At 45.1% G+C, this 18,968-nt stretch overlaps 1 protein-coding gene across 3 annotated transcripts in view; it reads left to right on the top strand.

Moving 5' to 3' along the window:
- B3GLCT (beta 3-glucosyltransferase) overlaps positions 1-18,968 on the top strand; it is a 110,096-nt gene that overhangs the window by 25,485 nt on the left and 65,643 nt on the right. For 2 of the 3 annotated variants that reach the window (XR_011259450.1, XM_069601614.1), the window contains exon 4: positions 3,618-3,727. Coding sequence is in view for 2 of the 3 variants with exons in the window: in XM_069601614.1 (XP_069457715.1) it covers positions 3,618-3,727 (110 nt within the window). In the remaining variant the exon portion in view is untranslated. Of the gene's footprint in view, positions 1-1,688; positions 3,012-3,617; positions 3,728-18,968 lie in introns of those variants that run through there. The other variant, XM_069601615.1, reaches the window with a different exon arrangement.

Genomic DNA, 18,968 nt, shown 5'->3' with positions numbered 1-18,968 from the left:
TGCTCCCTTCTGTGCCTGTGTCTGCAGGAAACGGCTGCATTTCAGTTTTATTTTTTAATTTATATATATATGTATATATATTTTGCTGCATCCCATGGCCTGTGGGCTCCTAGTTCCCCGAGCAGGGCTGGAACCTTTGCCCCCTGCAGTGGAAGCATGGAGTCTTAATCACTGGGACCACTAGGGAAGCCCCACTGTTGTGTTTTAAAGGAAACGCAGGAAGTGTCCTTCCCAGAAGCTCTCCCTACCCTGGCTCCCTGCCTCCAGGGCCCCAGCGTCCCCACCTGGCTCCCAACACGGAATGCTCCGTGTTGTCTTCTGAGCTGGACTGCTGTGCCGGAGCCGCGCTTGCTCCTTTTGTACCCTGGACTCTTGTGCTAGGAGACGCTCAATGTTCACTGAGTGCACACAGCATGTGAGATCCAAGTGCATGATAAAAGGAGGGGAAGTGAATACAAGTCATGGCACGGGACCCAGGAGATGGAAAGGGGGAGAATTTGCTTCCTTTCTTCTTGCCAAGCCTCTTCCCCATGCGAAAAAACTGCTGTGTGTGTGAACGGTGGAAACTGTGCTGATCTGGTAGAGGAGGTGGTGGGAGGTGATTCCTGCTGGGTTAACCTCTTGACAGGCGGAGCTGCTCTTCTAGAAAATTTATTGTGAATTATTTTGAACATACCAGGAGCTACAAAGAGTCACATCCAGGTATCTACCTCCCAGATTAAGAGACAAAACATTGCTAGCATGGCTGTAGCCTTTAAACCAGTATCTTGATTCCAGTGTTCATCACTCTCCTATAGCCTTTTTTGTTTTTCCAAAAAATTTTTTATCTTATTTTTGGCTGTGCTGGGTCCTTGTTGCTTTGGGGCTTTTCTTTAGTTGCAGTGAGCGGGGGCTACTCCCTAGTGGTATGCGAGCTTCTCATTGCAGGGGCTTCTCTTGTCTTGGAGCCCGGGCTCTAGGGCACACGGGCTGCAGTAGCTGTGGCTCCTGGGCCCTAGAGCCCGGGCTCAGCAGTTGTGGCACACAGGCTTCGTTGCTCCGTGGTGTGTGGCATCTTCCTGGAGCAGTGATCAAACCCACGTCTTCGGCCTTGGCAGGTGGTTCTTTGCCACTGAGCCACCAGGGAAGCTCCCCTATAGTCTTTGCTACTTTCACATTAGTTAGATATGTGTATACAAGCGTATTATGTAGCATATATCCATTTTATATAGATTTATGTTTATAGTTTTGAAAACCATTGATTTATGCCGTATGGTCATTACCTCCCACATTTTTTCCAGCGTTCTGTCTGGAGGGTTCATCTCCAGCTTCCGTCTGGGTTGTTACTCTTTCTTGCTGTGGGAATACCACTGTGTAGTATCCTAGTTTGTATATCTTGTGAGTGTCTGGTTTGCTTCCAGCTTTTTCCTTTTCACACAGTGATGCTGCGGTGAGCACTTTTGTTAACATGTACGAGGGCTTCTCAAGGATGACTTACACCAGTGGAGTTTCTGGGTCATTGCAAATGTGCATCTTCAGCTTTATTACATTTTGCAAAAATATTCTCTGAGGTTTATTGACTCCATTCTTGAACAGAAATAAACCTTGTTTCATTCTGGTAAGTGAGTTACGTTAATGTTTCAGATGTAGTGGATCGGAAGTTACATTTCAGTTGAAGTAGAAGACACTTATTTGAGCTTTATCTGTGTGTCTGATTTGTAGAGCCAGGATGCTGACTTAAAATAGAGATAGTACGTGGAAGGTTCAAGTTTATATAAACTCCTACATAGAAAGAATTAGGTCACATTTAGCAGGTTGTTCAAAAAGCATGTTGGATCATTTTTAGGATTTGGATGGCTCACTGTGGGGCTGTTTGTTGTATGAATATTTGAGTGAGTGAATAAATTAACAGAACTGTAGAGCTCAACACAAGAATGGTAAAATACAGTGGAATAAATAGAAACCAAGTTAGTGTCCTTGAAAAAAAAGAGTTAGTCACTCATTCGTGTCCGACTCTTTGCAACCCCATAGACTGTAGCCTGCCAGGCTCCTCTGTCCATGGGACTCTCCAGGCAAGAATACTGGAGTGGGTTGCCATGCCCTCCTCCAGGGGATCTTCCCCGACCCAGGGATCAAACCTGTGTCTCTTTCATCTCCTGCATTGGCAGGCAGGTTCTTTACCATTAGCGCCACCTGGGAGTTGAGGTGTTAAAGGGAAGAGCTCAGTGTGGGGAGGGTCCCCATATTGGTTTGTAGTCAACCTTGCTGGAGGCTGCAACTTTATGTGATGTCTGCCTTTGGTCAACACCCCTGTCTGGTGGCAGGGTCCTGACCCACCTGCAGTTTCTTTCCTTCATCACGAGCTCAGAACCTGGGCAGGCCTGACATGCTTTCCCGATGTGGGGTCTGGGCCTCCCCCTCTGCAGGCAAGACCCTCCTCTGGTCTGGAGGGGGTGACAGACCAGGGCTGCCTCCCTCCCAGCCCCGGTCAAGACCCCGACGGCCCTGAACCCAGGCTTGATGGGCAGCTCATTCCCGCTGCAGCCCCATTGCCCTGCAGTCGTGGCTATTTTCCTGGAGACGAACTTCAGCCTGGCCAGGTGCCCCCTGAGGTCCCTGCTGAGTGTCGCCTTGAGGGGCCGTCCAGAGCGTGCTTGCGGTTGAGTGTCCGTTTGCGCGGGGCTGCTGAAACAAAGTGGCGCAGACTGTGTGGCTTCCTCAGAGATGTGTCTCCAGGTTCTGGAGGCAGGATGGTTTCCTCTGAGGCCCCCTTCCTCAGCTTGAAGGTGGCCCTTTTTCCCCTGGGTCTTCACAGCAGCCTCTCTCTGTGTCTCTCGCCCAGATCGCCTCTTTTCATAAAGACACCAGGGTATTGGGTTAGGGGCTTCCCTGGTGGCTCAGCTGGTAAAGAATCTGCCCTCAATGCAGGAGACCTGGGTTCAACCCCCTGGGTCGAGAGGATCCCCTGGAGGAGGAAATGGCAACCCACTCCAGTCTTCCTGGCCGGAGAATCCCCCGGATCAAGGATCCTGGTAGGTTACAGTCCTCTTTTAATAAAGGCACCAAGTATGTTGGGTGAAGACCTATACTAGTGACCCCATGTTAACTTGATTGCCTGTGTAAAGACCCAGTTCCCAATAAGGTCACGTTCTGAGGTCCTGGGGCTGAGGACACTTCATCCTGTGAAACTTGGGGGTCGCAGTGCAACCCCTAACAGGGAGCCACATTGTAGGATTCTGCATAATTGTTAAAAGGTTTCTTGCAAACACAGTGGGTTTTCAGTGACTGGGGAGGTGAGTGTTCTAGACATTTTCATCCTTTCTCACATTTACATTTGCATACTTTGTGGCAGATGCAGGAACAAATTCACAGTTTGTTACCAGACTGGGTCTAGTACAGCCAGCGTATTTACTTGCTAACTTCTAGGAAGGAAGTTGCAGAGATCAGTTTAAAAAGAGAGATTTTGTCACTAGAATTACATATAAATTGATTCCCCCCCCCCCCAGAGTTTATTGCCTGAAGGCATGCCTTGTGACGGTTTTTTTCCTTTTCTTTTCATTGTGATTTGTTTTCAAGTTTATTTCAGTTGTTGTTTTAAAAGAAAAAAAAAACCTGAACAAATTTTTTTGTTGTTCTAGATTTAAAAGAAATTGTATTTGTCATCCAGAGTCAAAGTAATTCTTTTCATGCGAAGAAGGCGGAACAGTTAAAACAAAGCATCTTAAAGCAATCTACAGCTCTTACACAGGTGGGTAAAGATGACTTGGGATGTCTGATTTTTTTCTTGATATGTTTATGTTTTCCAAAGCTCTTGGTCCATAGAGAGTGAGTTCTGTTTAGACAGAATACATCTTCTGGTTTGTTTTGTGGGCTTAATATGGACTATTTATTGTTTAAAATGCTCTAGTTAATTTCAGATGCTCTAAGTATCATGTTCTAAATTATTATATACATATTTTAACAAACATGTAAAAATGTATAGGGCTAGCATGGTTTCATCATAAAATACGACAGAAAAAAGTGGAAGAAATAACTTTTTAAAGGCGGAGCTTAAAATAGCAAAGATAATTAATGTTTGAAATTTTGGTAACAGGTTCTAAGGCAGTTTTTATGTTGAAATAACATTTTCATTAACCTTTGTGCAGTAGTGCTTCTATGAGTTTCTTAATCTGGTTTTTGATTGGGTATTATTAGCTGAACTTCTGATTCGATTTATAATGTAATATCCGAGGAGGATTATGGAGAGAAAGATTGACACATCCAGGTTTACTTTAATAAAGTTTAAAATAAGCGTGAACTGAATTTAAATCTGCTCTGCATATTGTGGGAGGTTCGGGGCAAAGGAAGATCTCCCCATGCGTGCAGCCATGTGGAAGCGTTCCTCCTTAGCCAAGCAGAGACAGTCCTCCCAGCCCAGTACACTGCATGTTGTGGCCTTGGCCTTCGAGGCAGAAGTGCTTGTCTGGAGGTAAAAGCCATCAAGAGTTCTTCGACCACAGACCTGTGTGGTTGGCGCATGGCTTGCTTTCTGTCGGTGGGAGTGCGGAAGTAAAGGGTTGGAAATAACAATGGAAAAGTGAACAAACTTAATGGTGTTCAACGTCAGGGCACTGCTGGCAGTGAGGTTTATTGTGTTTGTTTTTTAAATGCTGTGTGTGAGAAATTCATCCGACCTCCCCATGTCCCCACGAGGACAGATCCTGGTTCCTCTCCTTGGAGCATCAGAACTTCTCAAGCGACAGGAAAGGATTGCAGGCTGTAGGCAAGTGGGGTTTTTTTTGGTTGGGGCGGGGCAGTAATTAGAGATAGTAGCTTGATTAAAGTTCTCCTTTTTCTGGGCTTCCCCTGTGGCTCAGCTGGTAAAGAATCTGCCTGCAATGCAGGAGACCTACGTTTGATCCCTGGGTTGGGAAGATCCCCTGGAGAAGGGAAAGGCTACCCACTCCAGTATTCTTGCCTGGAGAATCCAAGGTTTGCAAAGAGTCGGACATGACTGATTGACTTTCGTTATTATTTGCCTGGAAACCCAGCTTGGGGCAGTGTCTTCTACTAAAACTCTTCAGATTCCATCACAGAGGAACTCCTGTAGCAACCTTGCACGGCTGGCCTTCCCCCATGGGCTCTGGTAGAGGCGGATGCAGGGCAGCGGTGGGGTGGGTGGATGTGGGGTGGGGAGGGTGGGGGTGGGGAAAGTGGAGGGGTGGAGGGGAAGCCAGGAGCCCACATAGTTCCTCAGTGGGGTCCAGGCGAGTGTTCGTGGAACTGAACTCAACCAGGCCTTGGCAGTTACCCCAGACTGCAAGTCAGTGATAACATCAGGACAGAGTTATGCGTCATTTGATTTCATGTATGGATTAAGGGCATGACTATCTCTGAGTGGCTTGTTCCCAGAAATGCCTTCCTTCTTGGAGAGGCAGATTCATGTGTGTTTCCTTTTTTTGGCTGTGACTGCAACGTGCCGGATCTTAGTTCCCTGACCGGGGACTGAACCTGTGTCCTGTCTAGTGGGAGCACGGAGTCTTAACCACTGGACCACCAGGAAGTCCCCCGTGTGCCTTTTAGATTATATACCTTCCGCATTTACTCCATATTGGTAGTCCTCACTGTTAATGTGATTGGTTACATTGCCAGCCAAGGCCACTTGATTAAGTACACCCCCAGTACTTCCTCTGCTAGTTGCCAGCTCCTTTTTTGCAGTTTAATTTTTTTTTTTTTTTTGGCAAATGGGTACTTTTTTTGTTCTAATAGGTACTCATCACTGTCTCCCTACCTGTCTTATCCCCTCTGCTCTGCTGGGAAGAGTGGCTTCCTGGTAACCAGGGACAGGACAGTGCTCCTGGCACTTTGTTTACAGTGGGGAAAAGGCATGTGGGTACCTTTTGGAGGGAAGCAATAGGGATTATTATTATTTCTAACACTATGGTTTTTCAAGTAGTCATCTATGGATGTGAGAGTTGGACTATAAAGAAAGCCGAGCGCTGAAGAATTGATGCTTTTGAACTGTGGTGTTGGAGAAGACTCTTGAGAGTCCCTTGGACTGCAAGGAGATCCAACCAGTCCATCCTAAAGGAAATCAGTCCTGAATATTCATTGCAAGGAAGTTGCTGAAGCTGAAACGCCAATACTTTGGCAACCTGATGCAGAGAACTGACTCATTGGAAAAGACCTTGATGCTGGGAAAGATTGAAGACGGGAGGAGAAGGGGATAACAGAGGAGATGGTTGGATGGCATCACCAACTCGATGGACATGAGTTTGAGCAAGCTCTGGGAGTTGGTGATGGACAGGGAGGCCTGGCGTGCTGCAGTCCGTGGGGTCGCAAAGAGTCGGACACGACTGATAGACGGGACTGAAGAGGGATTGTAAAATGTTCCTTCTTTCCTGCCACTTAGGCAGAAGGTGCTGCTAGGGGCTGGGAATGCCTGCTTCTTCAGGTATCTGGGGCTCACATGCAGGATCACAGGGTGCTTAAAACTGGAAGTAGACTCTGGGGAGGATGGTTGCAGGTTCGTGTCGAAACAGAGTGTGGCCATCATTTATGGATGGAGAGCGTGTGCATCTCCTGGGAATGGAGGCAGGTGGCAGCAGCTGAGGGTGTGGGTCTGGCAGAGCTGTGGGGCCTCCTGTGTTCCCTACCTTTTGCCACAAGGCCACACCAGAGCTTGCTAACTGTAGTCCCACCTCTGGCGCCAGCTTCATTTCCCATCCCCCGTCCCCTTGTGTTTTCTTTGCCAGTAACTGCGAACTCCTTGGAGTCCTGGGCCTGCCTGGCTATGCCAAGCCTCTGTGACCTTGCACAGGACCCCCTTCATCTTGACAAGCTCCTGGGCATGTCTTTCTGTGCAGCGTCTTGACCCACAGGGACAAATGGCTTCCTCCTTGGTTCTGCTTTCATTGTATAGTTTTCACTTTTGTACTATTTTTGTTCCATCTCTCTTTTTGTAAATTTTGAGAGCAGAGAATGTCTTGTTGGTTTTTGATCCTCAGAACCAAACGCAGAGCTTTCCATTTTCAGAACCAGAGTCCTCAGTGAATATTCATTAAACTCAATCCCTGAGATTAATCATCCAACTCTTTCTGTATTTTCTTTTCTATTGTAATAGAAGTTTCCTTTTATTTCTCTTACAGTATGGTCACTTTTTTCTTAAACTGCCTTTTTAAAATTGAAGTTTAGTTAATGTACAATGTTGCGTTTCAGGTGTATGGCAAAGTGAGTCAGTTATGTGTGTGTGTGTACACACCTTACCTAACACACACACACACAGATGTAAATTTTTTTTCAGGTTCTTTTCCATTATAGGTTATTAGAAGGTATTAAATATAGTTCCCTGTGTTCCACGGTAGGCCTTTGTTGTTTATCTGTTTTACATATAGCAGTATGAATATGTTGATCTCCTAATTTATCCTTCTCCCCTCCCCTTTGGTAACCACGAGTTTGTCTTCTATGTGAGTCTGTTTCTGTTTTGTAAATAAGTTTGTGTGCCTTTTTTTTTTTTTAGTTTGCACATATATTTGTCTTTGGCTTACTTCACTTAGGATGATAATCTTTAGATCCGTCCATGTTGCTGCAAATGGCATTTTGTTCTTCTTTATGGCTGAGTGGCATTCCATTCACTTTTCACTATCATGCATTGGAGGAGGCAATGGCAACCCACTCCAGCGTTCTTGCCTGGAGAATCCCAGGGACAGGGGCGCCTGGTGGGCTGCCGTCTCTGGGGTCGCACAGAGCCGGGCACGACTGAAGCGACTTAGCAGCAGCGGTGTTCCGTTGTATATGTGCCCTGTCTTCTTTCTCCATTCATCTGTGGATGGACACCGAGTTTGCATCCATGTCCTGGCTGTTGTGAATAGTGCTGGAATGAACAGTTTTGACTACACACAAAGCACACAGACTCGTATGAAATCACAGGTTCTTTGAAGGCAGATGCTCTGGCTTGTTCTGCTTTTAATTCTCTCACAGTAGCTTTCGCATAGTGAATATTGAGCATGCAGCATTTGAATTGAATTGAGAATAAATGGAACAAATGAAAACGAAGCATTATTTTAAGTAAGTTACTTTATCTGTTAAAATTATTTGTCTTAATTTTTAAAATGATTAGAGCCACCACCTCTTACGTTGAATATAACAACTATTTTATTTCTCCCCAGGAAGCCACAGAGTTTAGGGAGAAGAGTAGAATAGAACGGGCATGAGTCGCTGCTTGGAAAGTGTGATCTCACGCTTAGGTGGATCTTTGAGAGACAGTATGGAAAAGAACCAGAACGTTCACTGACTGCTTTCACACAGCCAGCATAACGGTGACTAAGGAAGGTGGGAATTCACTCCCCCATAAACAGTCCACATGAGGAGGGCAGGAGCAGGCAGCCCTGCTCTGCTTTCCTGCTGTCTGTTGCTTGCTGTGAGCTGAGGGGTCTTGTCCTTACTACATGGTTGAAGCTGGCTGACACCCTTACTTTGCATCCTGGTGTGTGGAGGACAAGTAGGGATCTTTTAAGGACATGACCTTGAAGTTGTTTTTCAGTTGCCAAGTTGTGTCTGACTCTCTGCGACCCCGTGGACTGTAGCCAGGCTCCTCTGTCCTTCACTATCTCCCCGAGCTTGCTCACGTTCATGTCCATTGAGTTGATGCTGCCATCCAACCATCTCACCCTGTCACCTCCTGCCATCAGTCTTTCCCAGCATCAGGGTCTTTTCCAGGGAGTCAGCTCTTCACCTCAGGTGGCCAAAGTATTGAAGCTTCAGCATCAGTCCTTCCAATGAATAGTCAGGGTTGATTTCCTTTAGGATTGACTGGTTTGATCTCCTTGCAGTCCAAGAGACTCTCAAGAGTCTTCTCCAATACCAGATTTCATTAGAAAGCATCAGTTCTTCGGCACTCAGTCTTCTTTATGGTCCAGCTCTCACATCTGTACATGACTACTGGAAAACATAGCTTTGACTATATGGACCTTTGCCAGCAAAGTGATGTCTCCGCTTTTTAATGCGCTGTCTGTCTGTCTGGTTTCATTGTGCTTCTGCTTAATTTGTATTGTCATTTGCTTTCACTATTTGCTGGTTGCTGCTGATACTGCTGCTAAGTCACTTCAGTTGTGTCTGACTCTATGTGACCCCATAGGCGGCAGCCCACCAGGCTCCCCCGTCCCTGGGGAAGGTGGTTTGCTGGTTAGATCGCCTGTTTAGCCGGTGACTTAGACGGCCACTAGGTGGCAGTATTGGTTTTACATTTAAAGACACCTAATTAAGCAGCATCATCAAGAAACCCCTCTCCCCATCCCTAAGTTTCCGTGGTCTTAGGTGGAGTCTAGACTGAAGCAATAGGAAAGCTCCCTTTAATTATCAGAAGGTATGTTTTTCTTATTCTGAAATTCCTTCCTAGCATGAAAGCCAGCTATGAGTATTGAAATAGTTATGGCAGAACGTTGTTTTAGCACTTGGGTTTAATTTGCTCACAAGATCCAGGGTGTCCTGTTACGACTTAAAGTAATTTCATCTTTGGGTTAGCAAGTCTTGTGGTAGTTGAAATAGCTGGAACGATTTCAAGCATTTGTAACTGTACATGGTGCTGGCTCATTTTTTACCTTTGTAGAATTCTTCATGTTATTTATACGATTGAGAGTCGAATTTATTTCATGGGTAGCATTTTGGAGATCCACAGAGGGTTGAAAGCTCACACTGGATCTGCAGACAGTTCTTTGAGCAGTGATATGCTACCCTGACCTAGAACTCCATGAAAACAGAGAAAGAAGATGCTGTGCAGAGAATTAAGTGCTGAGATGCACAAAATATAGGGCAGCAGGGTCACTTGGAGAGGCAGGTAGTGGCTCCCTGGTTATAGCTTGACTGAAACTTGTTTTAAAAAACTGACTTTTCTTTTTCCTTTAAAAAAAAAGTTAATTTATTTTTTATTGAAGGATAAATGCTTTACAGAATTTTGGTGTTTTATGTCAAACCTCAACATGAATCAGCCATAGGTATACATATATCCCCTCCCTTTTGAACCTTCCTCCCATTTCCCATTTCCCAACCCCTCTAGGGTGATACAGAGCCCCTGTTTGAGTTTCCTGAGCCATACAGCAAATTCCTGTTGGCTGTCTATTTACATATGGTAATGTAAGTTTCCATGTTACTCTTCCCATACATCTCACCCTCACCTCTCCTCTCCCCATGTCCATAAGTCTATTTTCTATGCCTGAAACTGACACATTCTTGAGAAAGAATTGACGGCCTAGTCATCAGCTGAGGAAACTGAGGATGTCCGAACCCCAGGCAGAGTTATCAGGGCCTCTCCAGCCTGTGGCATGGAGCGGCCGGCTCCTCTTCCTCCGAGGGGCCAGCCCCATCGTTTGCCAGGTGTGTGCTGTGCCTCTAATGGGACAGGATGTTACCTGCAACCTGAACTCGACGTCTTCAGGTTGCAGTTTGGTTTTTTCCATAGATTTGCCTACCATGAGCATTCAGAACAGTTGCTTAGTGAGGAGAGAATCCCCGGTAATTTTTATCATGTGAATATTTATCTGATAGCCCAAAATATCTCTTCCTCCCACACCACCAGATGTCTAGAGCTGCTGTTTATTTATTCATTACTCCTGTCGGGTTGCACTTGACTACGAAATCTGCCAAAAATTAAGGTGTAAAAATTTAATGGTTGCTGCTGTCGTGCGTCTGCTTTTAGCTGTTCTCTTCACTTTGGCACGTTGTCCTCTATGCCTGTTTTGCCTCAAGATGCTAAAATGCAGTCTTGCTGAAAACACAAGACAATTTTCATTCTTCTTATGTGACTGTAGGAACCAGGAGCCTAAGCAAACTTTCTGTCTGAAACTTAATACTGTACTTGGAGTTGTTACTCGGGTGGTGAAGCTATTTTTATCTTCTGAAACAGTCTGGGTCATTGTGGATTGTCACTTCCGTCTCTAGATTTGAAGCTTATAGTGCAGTTCATAATGGCTTTGAAGTCTATAGTGAGACATTTCTTCTAAAGAGGAAGGCAGCAGACTTTACCAAGTGCTTCCTATGTGCAGAGAACCATTCTGGATTGTTGTGGAGCAGTTCAAGAGGAATTAGCAAAGATACTCCAGTTCCTTGAATTACTTATAAGATAGATGGTGGTGGTGGTTTTTCAGTCGCTCAGTCGTGTCCTACTCTTTGTGATCCCATGGAATAAGATAGATGGTAACAATCTCATAATAGAAAATATAGGAGATGCAGGTTTGATCCCTGGGTCAGGAAGATCCCCTGGAGAAGGAAATGGCAACAACCTACTCCAGTATTCTGGCCTGGAGAATCCCATGGACAGAGGAGCCTGGTGGGCTATAGTCCACAGGGTCACAAGGAGTTGGATATGACTGACCACAAACATAAGTAGAAATTTAAAATCAAGTGAAGTCTATTAACCTATCTATTTGACAAATATTAATTGCACAGTTCTAGCTCTATTAAGTACTTTCAAACATCTCTAGACAGTCCATGGGACCCTTGAAAAGACAATAATCAAGAAGCTGTTTAGGAAGCAGAGCGCTGTGTAAAAAGCATGAGTGAATATTGTGCTGACAGTGCACGGTGGAGCTTGAGGAGATACAGAGGGAAGACTTGTGTCAGGTCCAGAAAGGGGGACGGGAATTGAGCTGGAGGGATGCTGGTTTGGAACAGGGAACAGATCTGGAAGATGGAGACATGAAGCATCAGTATGGTCGGCTTTGGGGTACCTAGAGACCTAGGGTTTGTTTGGGGGGATGAGTAAAGTGTGTTTTAGCAGGAAGAGTGGTCTTTTTAGATTGAAATGGGTGGACTGTAGAGCTGGCAAGGTGGGGGATGTGGTTGCCTAGTGTGGGGTTCCTGAGTGCACATCTCTCGAGAGAAGACTGCAGTTTGGAAGAAGTGCTACTGGTTTTCCTCAAATGTTTTCTCCCTGCATTACAGATGGAAGGGTAACGTGCAGCTAGAGCCTGACTATTTAAAGAGGCGCGTGAACAAAAGCCAGGTGGAAGTGAGGCTGACGGAAACCCAGGAAGAGAGTGTGTGTGGCAGTCTCTGATTTAATCAGGCACTTCGGTGTGTTTTGTCGTAAATACCTATTCTGTGTGGCGTCTGTGTGTCAATTATGTTATGACTTAGGTTTTTGAACTTGCAAACAATTCCTTCTGGAGTGGATGTTTGTGGGAAAATTCTGTGTTTTTTTTTTTGTTAAATAAAAATGGGTGCTGACAGCTCAGTCTCTGGTGAAGACTCTATTGAAGAAGTTTGTGACTATGGTCTGTGTTGTGATGCAGAGATTGTCCAGTGAGAGGTTTTGTTTATATCCCCTCTCCTGCATCCTGGGATCCAGTAACCGTGGTTGATCCCAGATCATTTTTACTGCAGCTTCAGAAATGTATGAACACTTGCTTAAAATTACAGGAACCATTTTGTTCTCCTAAGGAATTTCTTTTTAAATTTTTTATTTACTTTCATTAACTTTTATTGGAGTATGGTTGCTTTACAATGTTGTGCTAGTTTCTGCTGTACAGCAAGATGAATCAGTTACATGTATTTGTATATCCCCTGTTTTTTGGACTTCCTTCCCATTCAGGTCACCACAGCATTGAGTAGAGCTCCCTGTACCATACAGTAGGTTCTTGTTAGTCATCTATTTTATCCATAGTACCGATAGTGTATATATTTCAATTCCAATATCCCAGTTCACAAAAGAGATTCAAAATAAGGTTAAATCAGAGGGCTTCTCTGGTGGCTCAGTGGTATAGAATCCACCTGCCAATGCTGGAGACACGGGTTTGATCCTTGATCAGGGAAGATCCCACATGTCGCGGAGCAGTGAAGCCTGAGCACCAGAACTATTGAGGCTGTGCTCCAGGGCCTGGGAGCCGCAACTGCTGAGGCCCACACACCTAGAGCATGTGCTTGGCAATGAGAAGCCACCACAGAGAGAGAGGCCCGTGCGCCGCAGCTGGAGGGTGCTCCTGCTCGCCGCCGCTGGAGGAAAGCCCCACAGCCCTGAAGGCCAGCACAGCCAGAAGTAAATACGTGCAAAGGTTTTTAAAAGAGATTAAATGTGAAACAGTGAAGAAGAGAGGCTAAAGCGCGGTTGTTGTTTTAAAGTAGGTTCTAGTAAAAGAAAGACTCATGTATGTTTTGAAGACTCTGAAGTGTGACCCTTTGCTTTAGTACAAGGTGCTGCTTGGTCGGGGAATCGCTCTGAATGAGGAACAGGGAAGAAGTCCCTGCAGGACGAGTACGGAGAGATGGGGATGGGCAGAGCTGAGAATGAAGGCAGGACCTGCGGGCTGGGGGCAGAAGCACAGATGAATTATGGATCCATTTGTAAGGCATCCTCCAAATACAGAAAAGAAAATTCAGAAGTGGATTAGGCTTACAAGGTGTCTTTTATGTTTTAGGTGGGCATGGTGCCCCCATTGGGCTTCCCTGCCAGCTAAGTTGGTAAAGAATCCACCTGCAGTGCAGGAGACCCCAGCTTGATTCCTGGGTGGGGAAGAACTACTGGAGAAGGGATAGGCTACCCACTCCAGTATTCCTGGGCTTCCCTGGTGGCTCAGCTGGTAAAGAATCCGCTGCAATGTGGGAGACTTGGGTTCGATCCCTGGGTTGGGAAGATCCCTTGGAGAAGGGAAAGGCTACCTGCTCCAGTATTCTGGCCTGGAGAATTCCATGGACTGTATAGTCCATGGAGTTGCAAAGAGTCAGACATGACTGAGCGAGTACATTTCATTTTATGGCAGATGTTGGATTACATTTTCTGTTTTAGACCAAAAGGGGCCAGATTAGCTGCTTAGAAATCTTTGTACTCTTCCTACCCACAATAGCTTAAAAAAAAAAAAAAGATGGAAAGAAAACTTTATTATTCAGAGACTACAAGATTGTGCATGAAGGGAAAAAAAAGAATGTACAAAACCAACAAAAGAGTTATCAAGGTCACTAATTTTAAAACATGGTCAATGTTTAAAAATCAGTTGTATTTCTATATATAAGCAGTGACGATTAGAATTGAAACATTTAAAATGATATCATTTATTCATAGCATTAAAAAGCGTTAAATACCCAGGGATAAATCTAATGAAAAATGTTCAGGATTCTACATTCAAATGTAACATTACTGAGAAAAATTGTTGTTCAGTTGCAAAGTCATGTCTGACTGTGACTCCATGGACTGCAGCACGCCAGGCTTCCCTGTCCTTTACTATCTCCCTGAGTTTGCTCAAACTCATGTCCACTGAGTCAATGATGCCATCCAACCATTTCATTCTCTGTCGTCCCCTTCTCCTCCTGCTCTCAATCTTTCCCAGCATAAGAGTCTTTTCCAGTGAGTCAGCTCTTTGCATCAGGTGGCCAAAGTATTAGAGCTTCAGCTTCAGCATCTGTCCTTCCAATGAATATTCAGGACTGATTTCCTTTAAGATTGACATGTTTGATGTCCTTGCAGTCCAAAGGAGTTCAAGAGTCTTCTCCAACACCACCGTTCAAAAGCATCAATTCTTCAGCACTCAGCTTTCTTTAGAGTCCAACTCTCATATCCATACATGACTACTGGAAAAACCATGGCTTTGACTAGATGAACCTTTGTTGGCAAAGTGATGTCTCTGGTTTTTAATATGCTGTCTAGGTTTATCATAGGTTTCCTTCCGACTAGCAAGTGTCTTTTACTTTCATGGCTACAGTCCCCATTCACAGTGATTTTGGAGCCCAAGAAAATGAAGTCTGTCACTGTTTCATTTTTTTCCCCATCTATTTGCCATGAAGTGATGGGACCAGATGCCATGATCTTTGTTTTTTTGAATGTTGAGTTTTAAGCCAGCTTATTCACTCTCTTCTTTCACCGTCATCAAGAGGTTGTTCAGTTCCTCTTCTCATTCTGCCGTTAGGGCAGCATCACCTGCACATTTGAGGTTGTTATTTCTCGCAGCAGTCTTGATTCCAGCTTGTGGTCCGTCCAGCCCGGCTTTTCTCATGATGTGCTCTGCATCATGATGACTCCGCAAAGAGTCGGACGCGACTGAGTGACTTTTGCTTCGCTTCACTTCACTCTGCATATAAGTTAAATAAGCAAGGTGACAGTACACACCCTTGACATACTCTTTTCCCAACTGTGAACCGGTCAGTTCTTTCACGTCTGGCTCTGTTGCTCCTTGACCTGCAGACAGGTTTCTCAGGAAAATTAAAGAAAAATTAAAGAAAGCCTAAATGAACAGAGAAAAAGCATACTCATAGATTGTAAGATTCAATAGTGTGTCCATTTCCCCTAAATTTATCAAGAGATTAAATGCAATCCCAATGAAAACCCCAGTAGATGTTTCGCTGGAAATTGCCAGGCTGACTCTTAAGATTTACATGGAAATCAAATAACCAAAGTGAAGAGAACAGACACTTCTAATTTTGTTGCCATCTTTTGTGGTATGAACTTTATTTAAAACCTGGCAGAATTATAACAGTACAAATAAATGATTCTTTCTGCTTATTTGCAGAAAGTTTTGGAAATCACTGTTTTCTTGAGAAGAGTTAGGCCTTGGCTTATTAATTAAAAAACCAAAACAAAAAACCTTATTTCCATACTATAAGCCAGGAGAGCTGGGAGCAAAGCTTTTCATGGATTAGTGTGAAGAAGCTTAAGAAAATGGCCTTGTGTTTTCTATTTTTAGACTTTTTTTTTTGTTGGCAAGGAGGTAGGGTGAAGTACTTCCTTGAAAGGTGAGCTGTGAGTCAAGTGGCTTTCACTAAGCTTCCCTTTTTGTTGTTGTTAAGTTGCTAAGTTGTGTCTGACTTTGCAATCCCATGGACTGCAGCATGCCAGGCTTCCCTGTCCTTTACCATCTCCCAGAGCTTGCTCAAACTCATGTCCATTGAGTTGGTGATGCCATTCAGCCATCCCATCCTCTGTTGCCCCCTTCTCCGCCTGCCTTCAGTCTTTTCCAGCATCAAGGTCTTTTCCTTTTTTAGGTGAGACCAATCAAATGCTTAATTTCTTGGTGAAGTTTGTTTTTTGTCATAATTGACAGGTGTTAGGTAATAAGTTTTTATTACATTGCTATTGAATAAGAATTTATGCATCCATTTACTAAGTCTTCGTGGAATATTGACTCAGGCAAGGCTTGGGCAAGATGCCCTGGAACATGGAGCAGTGAGACAGTTTACTTCCTCAGGGGCTTGCTCAGCAGTGATGAATTCCTCACATCTTGTCATGAACATGCCTTTCTGTTCAGCCCCCAACATTTGGACCCCTCCCTTACCAGCAAACTCAACCCCATGTGAGTCTGGAGGGAGTGGGCTTGGCCCACTAAAGATATCAGAGGCCAGACTCAGGGTCTCTCCAACTCAGGGAGGGTGTTGGATGTTGTAACTCAGGATTCTGAGTCTGGAGCCAGGACCCAAAGATGTGGTCACTTAATTTTTTTAATTTTAAGAATTTTTTATTTTTTGGTCACACTGCTTGGCATGCAGGATCTTAGTTCCCCAACCAGAGAGCAGTGGAAGCATGGAGTCTTCACTGGACCTCCAGGGAAGTCCTAAAGTGATCACCAGCTCTCCCTCCCCTGGTGGTGACATTGGTGCCCAGAGGCTGGTGGTGACAGGATCAGATGCGGCGGCAGCACATGCTGGTGTGTGGAGGATGCCAGTGCTCTGGGCCAGGTGGCACCCTGTGGGGTGACCCCTTCCTTGTGATTCCCTGTGGTCAGGCCCCCACATGAGCTGCCCTCTGGGAGGCCCATGCTGGGATCGAGGGACACTGTACGTCCCTTTTTGCAGCCACATTAGCAGCCACCATGAGAACACAGCCAGGCAGCAGCCTGCCCTGGTTGGAAAGTTTGGCTTTGTTGTGACATCTGAACTGAGCCTTGAAGTAGTGTTTGCTGGACTCCTGCCTGGGGTGGCTGCAAGGACTCCCACGGATGGAGACAGTGAACTGGAGTCCCTTGGGATGTTAGCAGAGGGGTCAGCCACTCTGAGCTCACACAGCACCCTGAGTTCCTATTTGGGGAGGTGAACTTGGTGGGATTAGTGAGACTCCCAACACGTGGGGCTGGAGTCTGCAGTGGAGACCCTCGAGGAGGGTTCACTTCTGCAGGAGTGATCACAGCTGACTTCTATTGAGTGCCCGCTAGTGGTGAAGAAGCCGCCTGCCAGTGCAGGAGACGTAAGAGACTTGAGTTCGATCCCTGGGTCAGGAAAATTCCCTGGAGGAGGGCATGGCAACCCACTCCAGTCTCCTTGCCTGGAGAATCCCATGGACGGAGGAGCCTGGAGGGCTATGGTCCATGGGGTCGCACAGAGTCGGACACGACTGAAGTGACTTAGCACACAGTCATCTTTATCTTACTCCGAGCTCATGTCAGTGCGCTCTGCCGCTTTTGAAGCCTCAGCTCATCTAAGTTACTATGTGGTTTCTGTAACTCTCCCCCTTTGCAGAGAGAAAACCAAGGCCTTGTGGGGTTCAGCTCCGTGCCCGTGCTCCTGACATCTGCCTCTCAGTTCTGGCCTGTCTCCTGACACGCAGCTGGGGCCGTAACCTCAGGGCCAGGCAGCAGATTGCTGCAGCTGCCGTGTGCAAGTAACTCCATGCCTGAGCCCTCTCTCACTTTACCTGGCTTTATATTTTTTTTAATACCATTTTTTGTTGACAGTGTATTCTAGATTTCTTTGCTTAAAGCCTGCCTCCTTCACTAGCACTTGAGATCCAAGAGGGCAGGGACTCTGCCCTGTGTTTCCATAGTTGTTTGGCATCTTCCTAGAACAGTGCCTGGCACATAGCAGTTGCTCAACAAATATCATGCAATCAATAATAATATTAGTAACCATCACATTCAGGCATATGCCAAGTGCTTGGCAAATATTAACTCACTTGATCCCCAGGACTGTTGTTACCCGCGTATTAGAGGTGAGAGAACAGACCACAGGCAGATCTGGGAACTTGCTCAAGGCTGCAGGGTTCAGAAGAGCTGGAGCTAGGATTCTGATGTAAGCACTTTGGCTCCAGAAATCAGGTTCCTAAAATGCTAAGCTTCGCTGCCTTTCATGAATGAGTGAATGATTATTTAAAGCATGTTTTATGAACTATAAAAATGTACTTAGTAGAACATTTCAAAGTAAATAAATTACATAAAATAAATTACATCAATGATGAGGTAATATTTTTCTCTTGTTAAGAAATGACAGTTAATGAGTAAGACAAATTTCTGGGGGAAAATACATTTAATATAGGCTTAGGTTCTTGGAAGGTTTGTTATTATAACATCACATGTAATCTTCTGGTCCACAAATGAATGGTGGGTTTTTAAAGGCTAGTAAATCTGTCTGATATATGTTCCCAACAAGACATTATCCATCTCTATTATTATCTCATAAGATAGGCCTACTTCATATGGAAGAAATTATAACAATAAACATGTTAATTTTTGTCATGATTTATTTGTTAGTCTAAAAGCTCAGTTCAGTGCCTAGAAAGTATATAATAGTTGGGCTTTGGAAATGCAGTTGAATTGGGATCAGTCTTAAAACACAATTGAGTCCTTTAGAACATTTGCCTAATACTGAACAAATGTCTTGGGTTTTGCTTTCTGAGTGCTTGGTCTGAATAATGAGACTGAATTAGACCATAAACTCATGTACTGCCAGGCTTATATTTTATATTAAGGTATGGGTGGTGCTAGTGGTAAAGAACCCACCTCCCAGTGCAGGAGACATAAGAGACCTGGGTTCAATCCCTGGGCCAGGGAGATCCCCTGGAGGAGGGCATGGCAACCCACTCCAGTGTTCTTGCCTGGAGAATCCCATGGACAGAGGAGCCTGGCGGGCGATGGTCCATGGTGTCCCAAAGAGTCGGACACGACTGAAGCGACTTAGCACACATGCAAGGGAAAGTTTCAGATTTTGGGAAACAGTCTGTGACAAGAGAAAAGGAAAGCATCACAGACTTACATTAGCGGAATTTTTTTTTTTTTTCCGAGCGAGGCAGAAGAACTGAAGTGGTCCTAAACCAAATTTGCCTG

The sequence above is a fragment of the Ovis canadensis genome, chromosome 10 (assembly GCF_042477335.2).
Source record: "Ovis canadensis isolate MfBH-ARS-UI-01 breed Bighorn chromosome 10, ARS-UI_OviCan_v2, whole genome shotgun sequence".
Lineage (NCBI taxonomy): Eukaryota > Metazoa > Chordata > Mammalia > Artiodactyla > Bovidae > Ovis > Ovis canadensis.
This window is presented reverse-complemented; position numbering and strand designations above follow the sequence as displayed.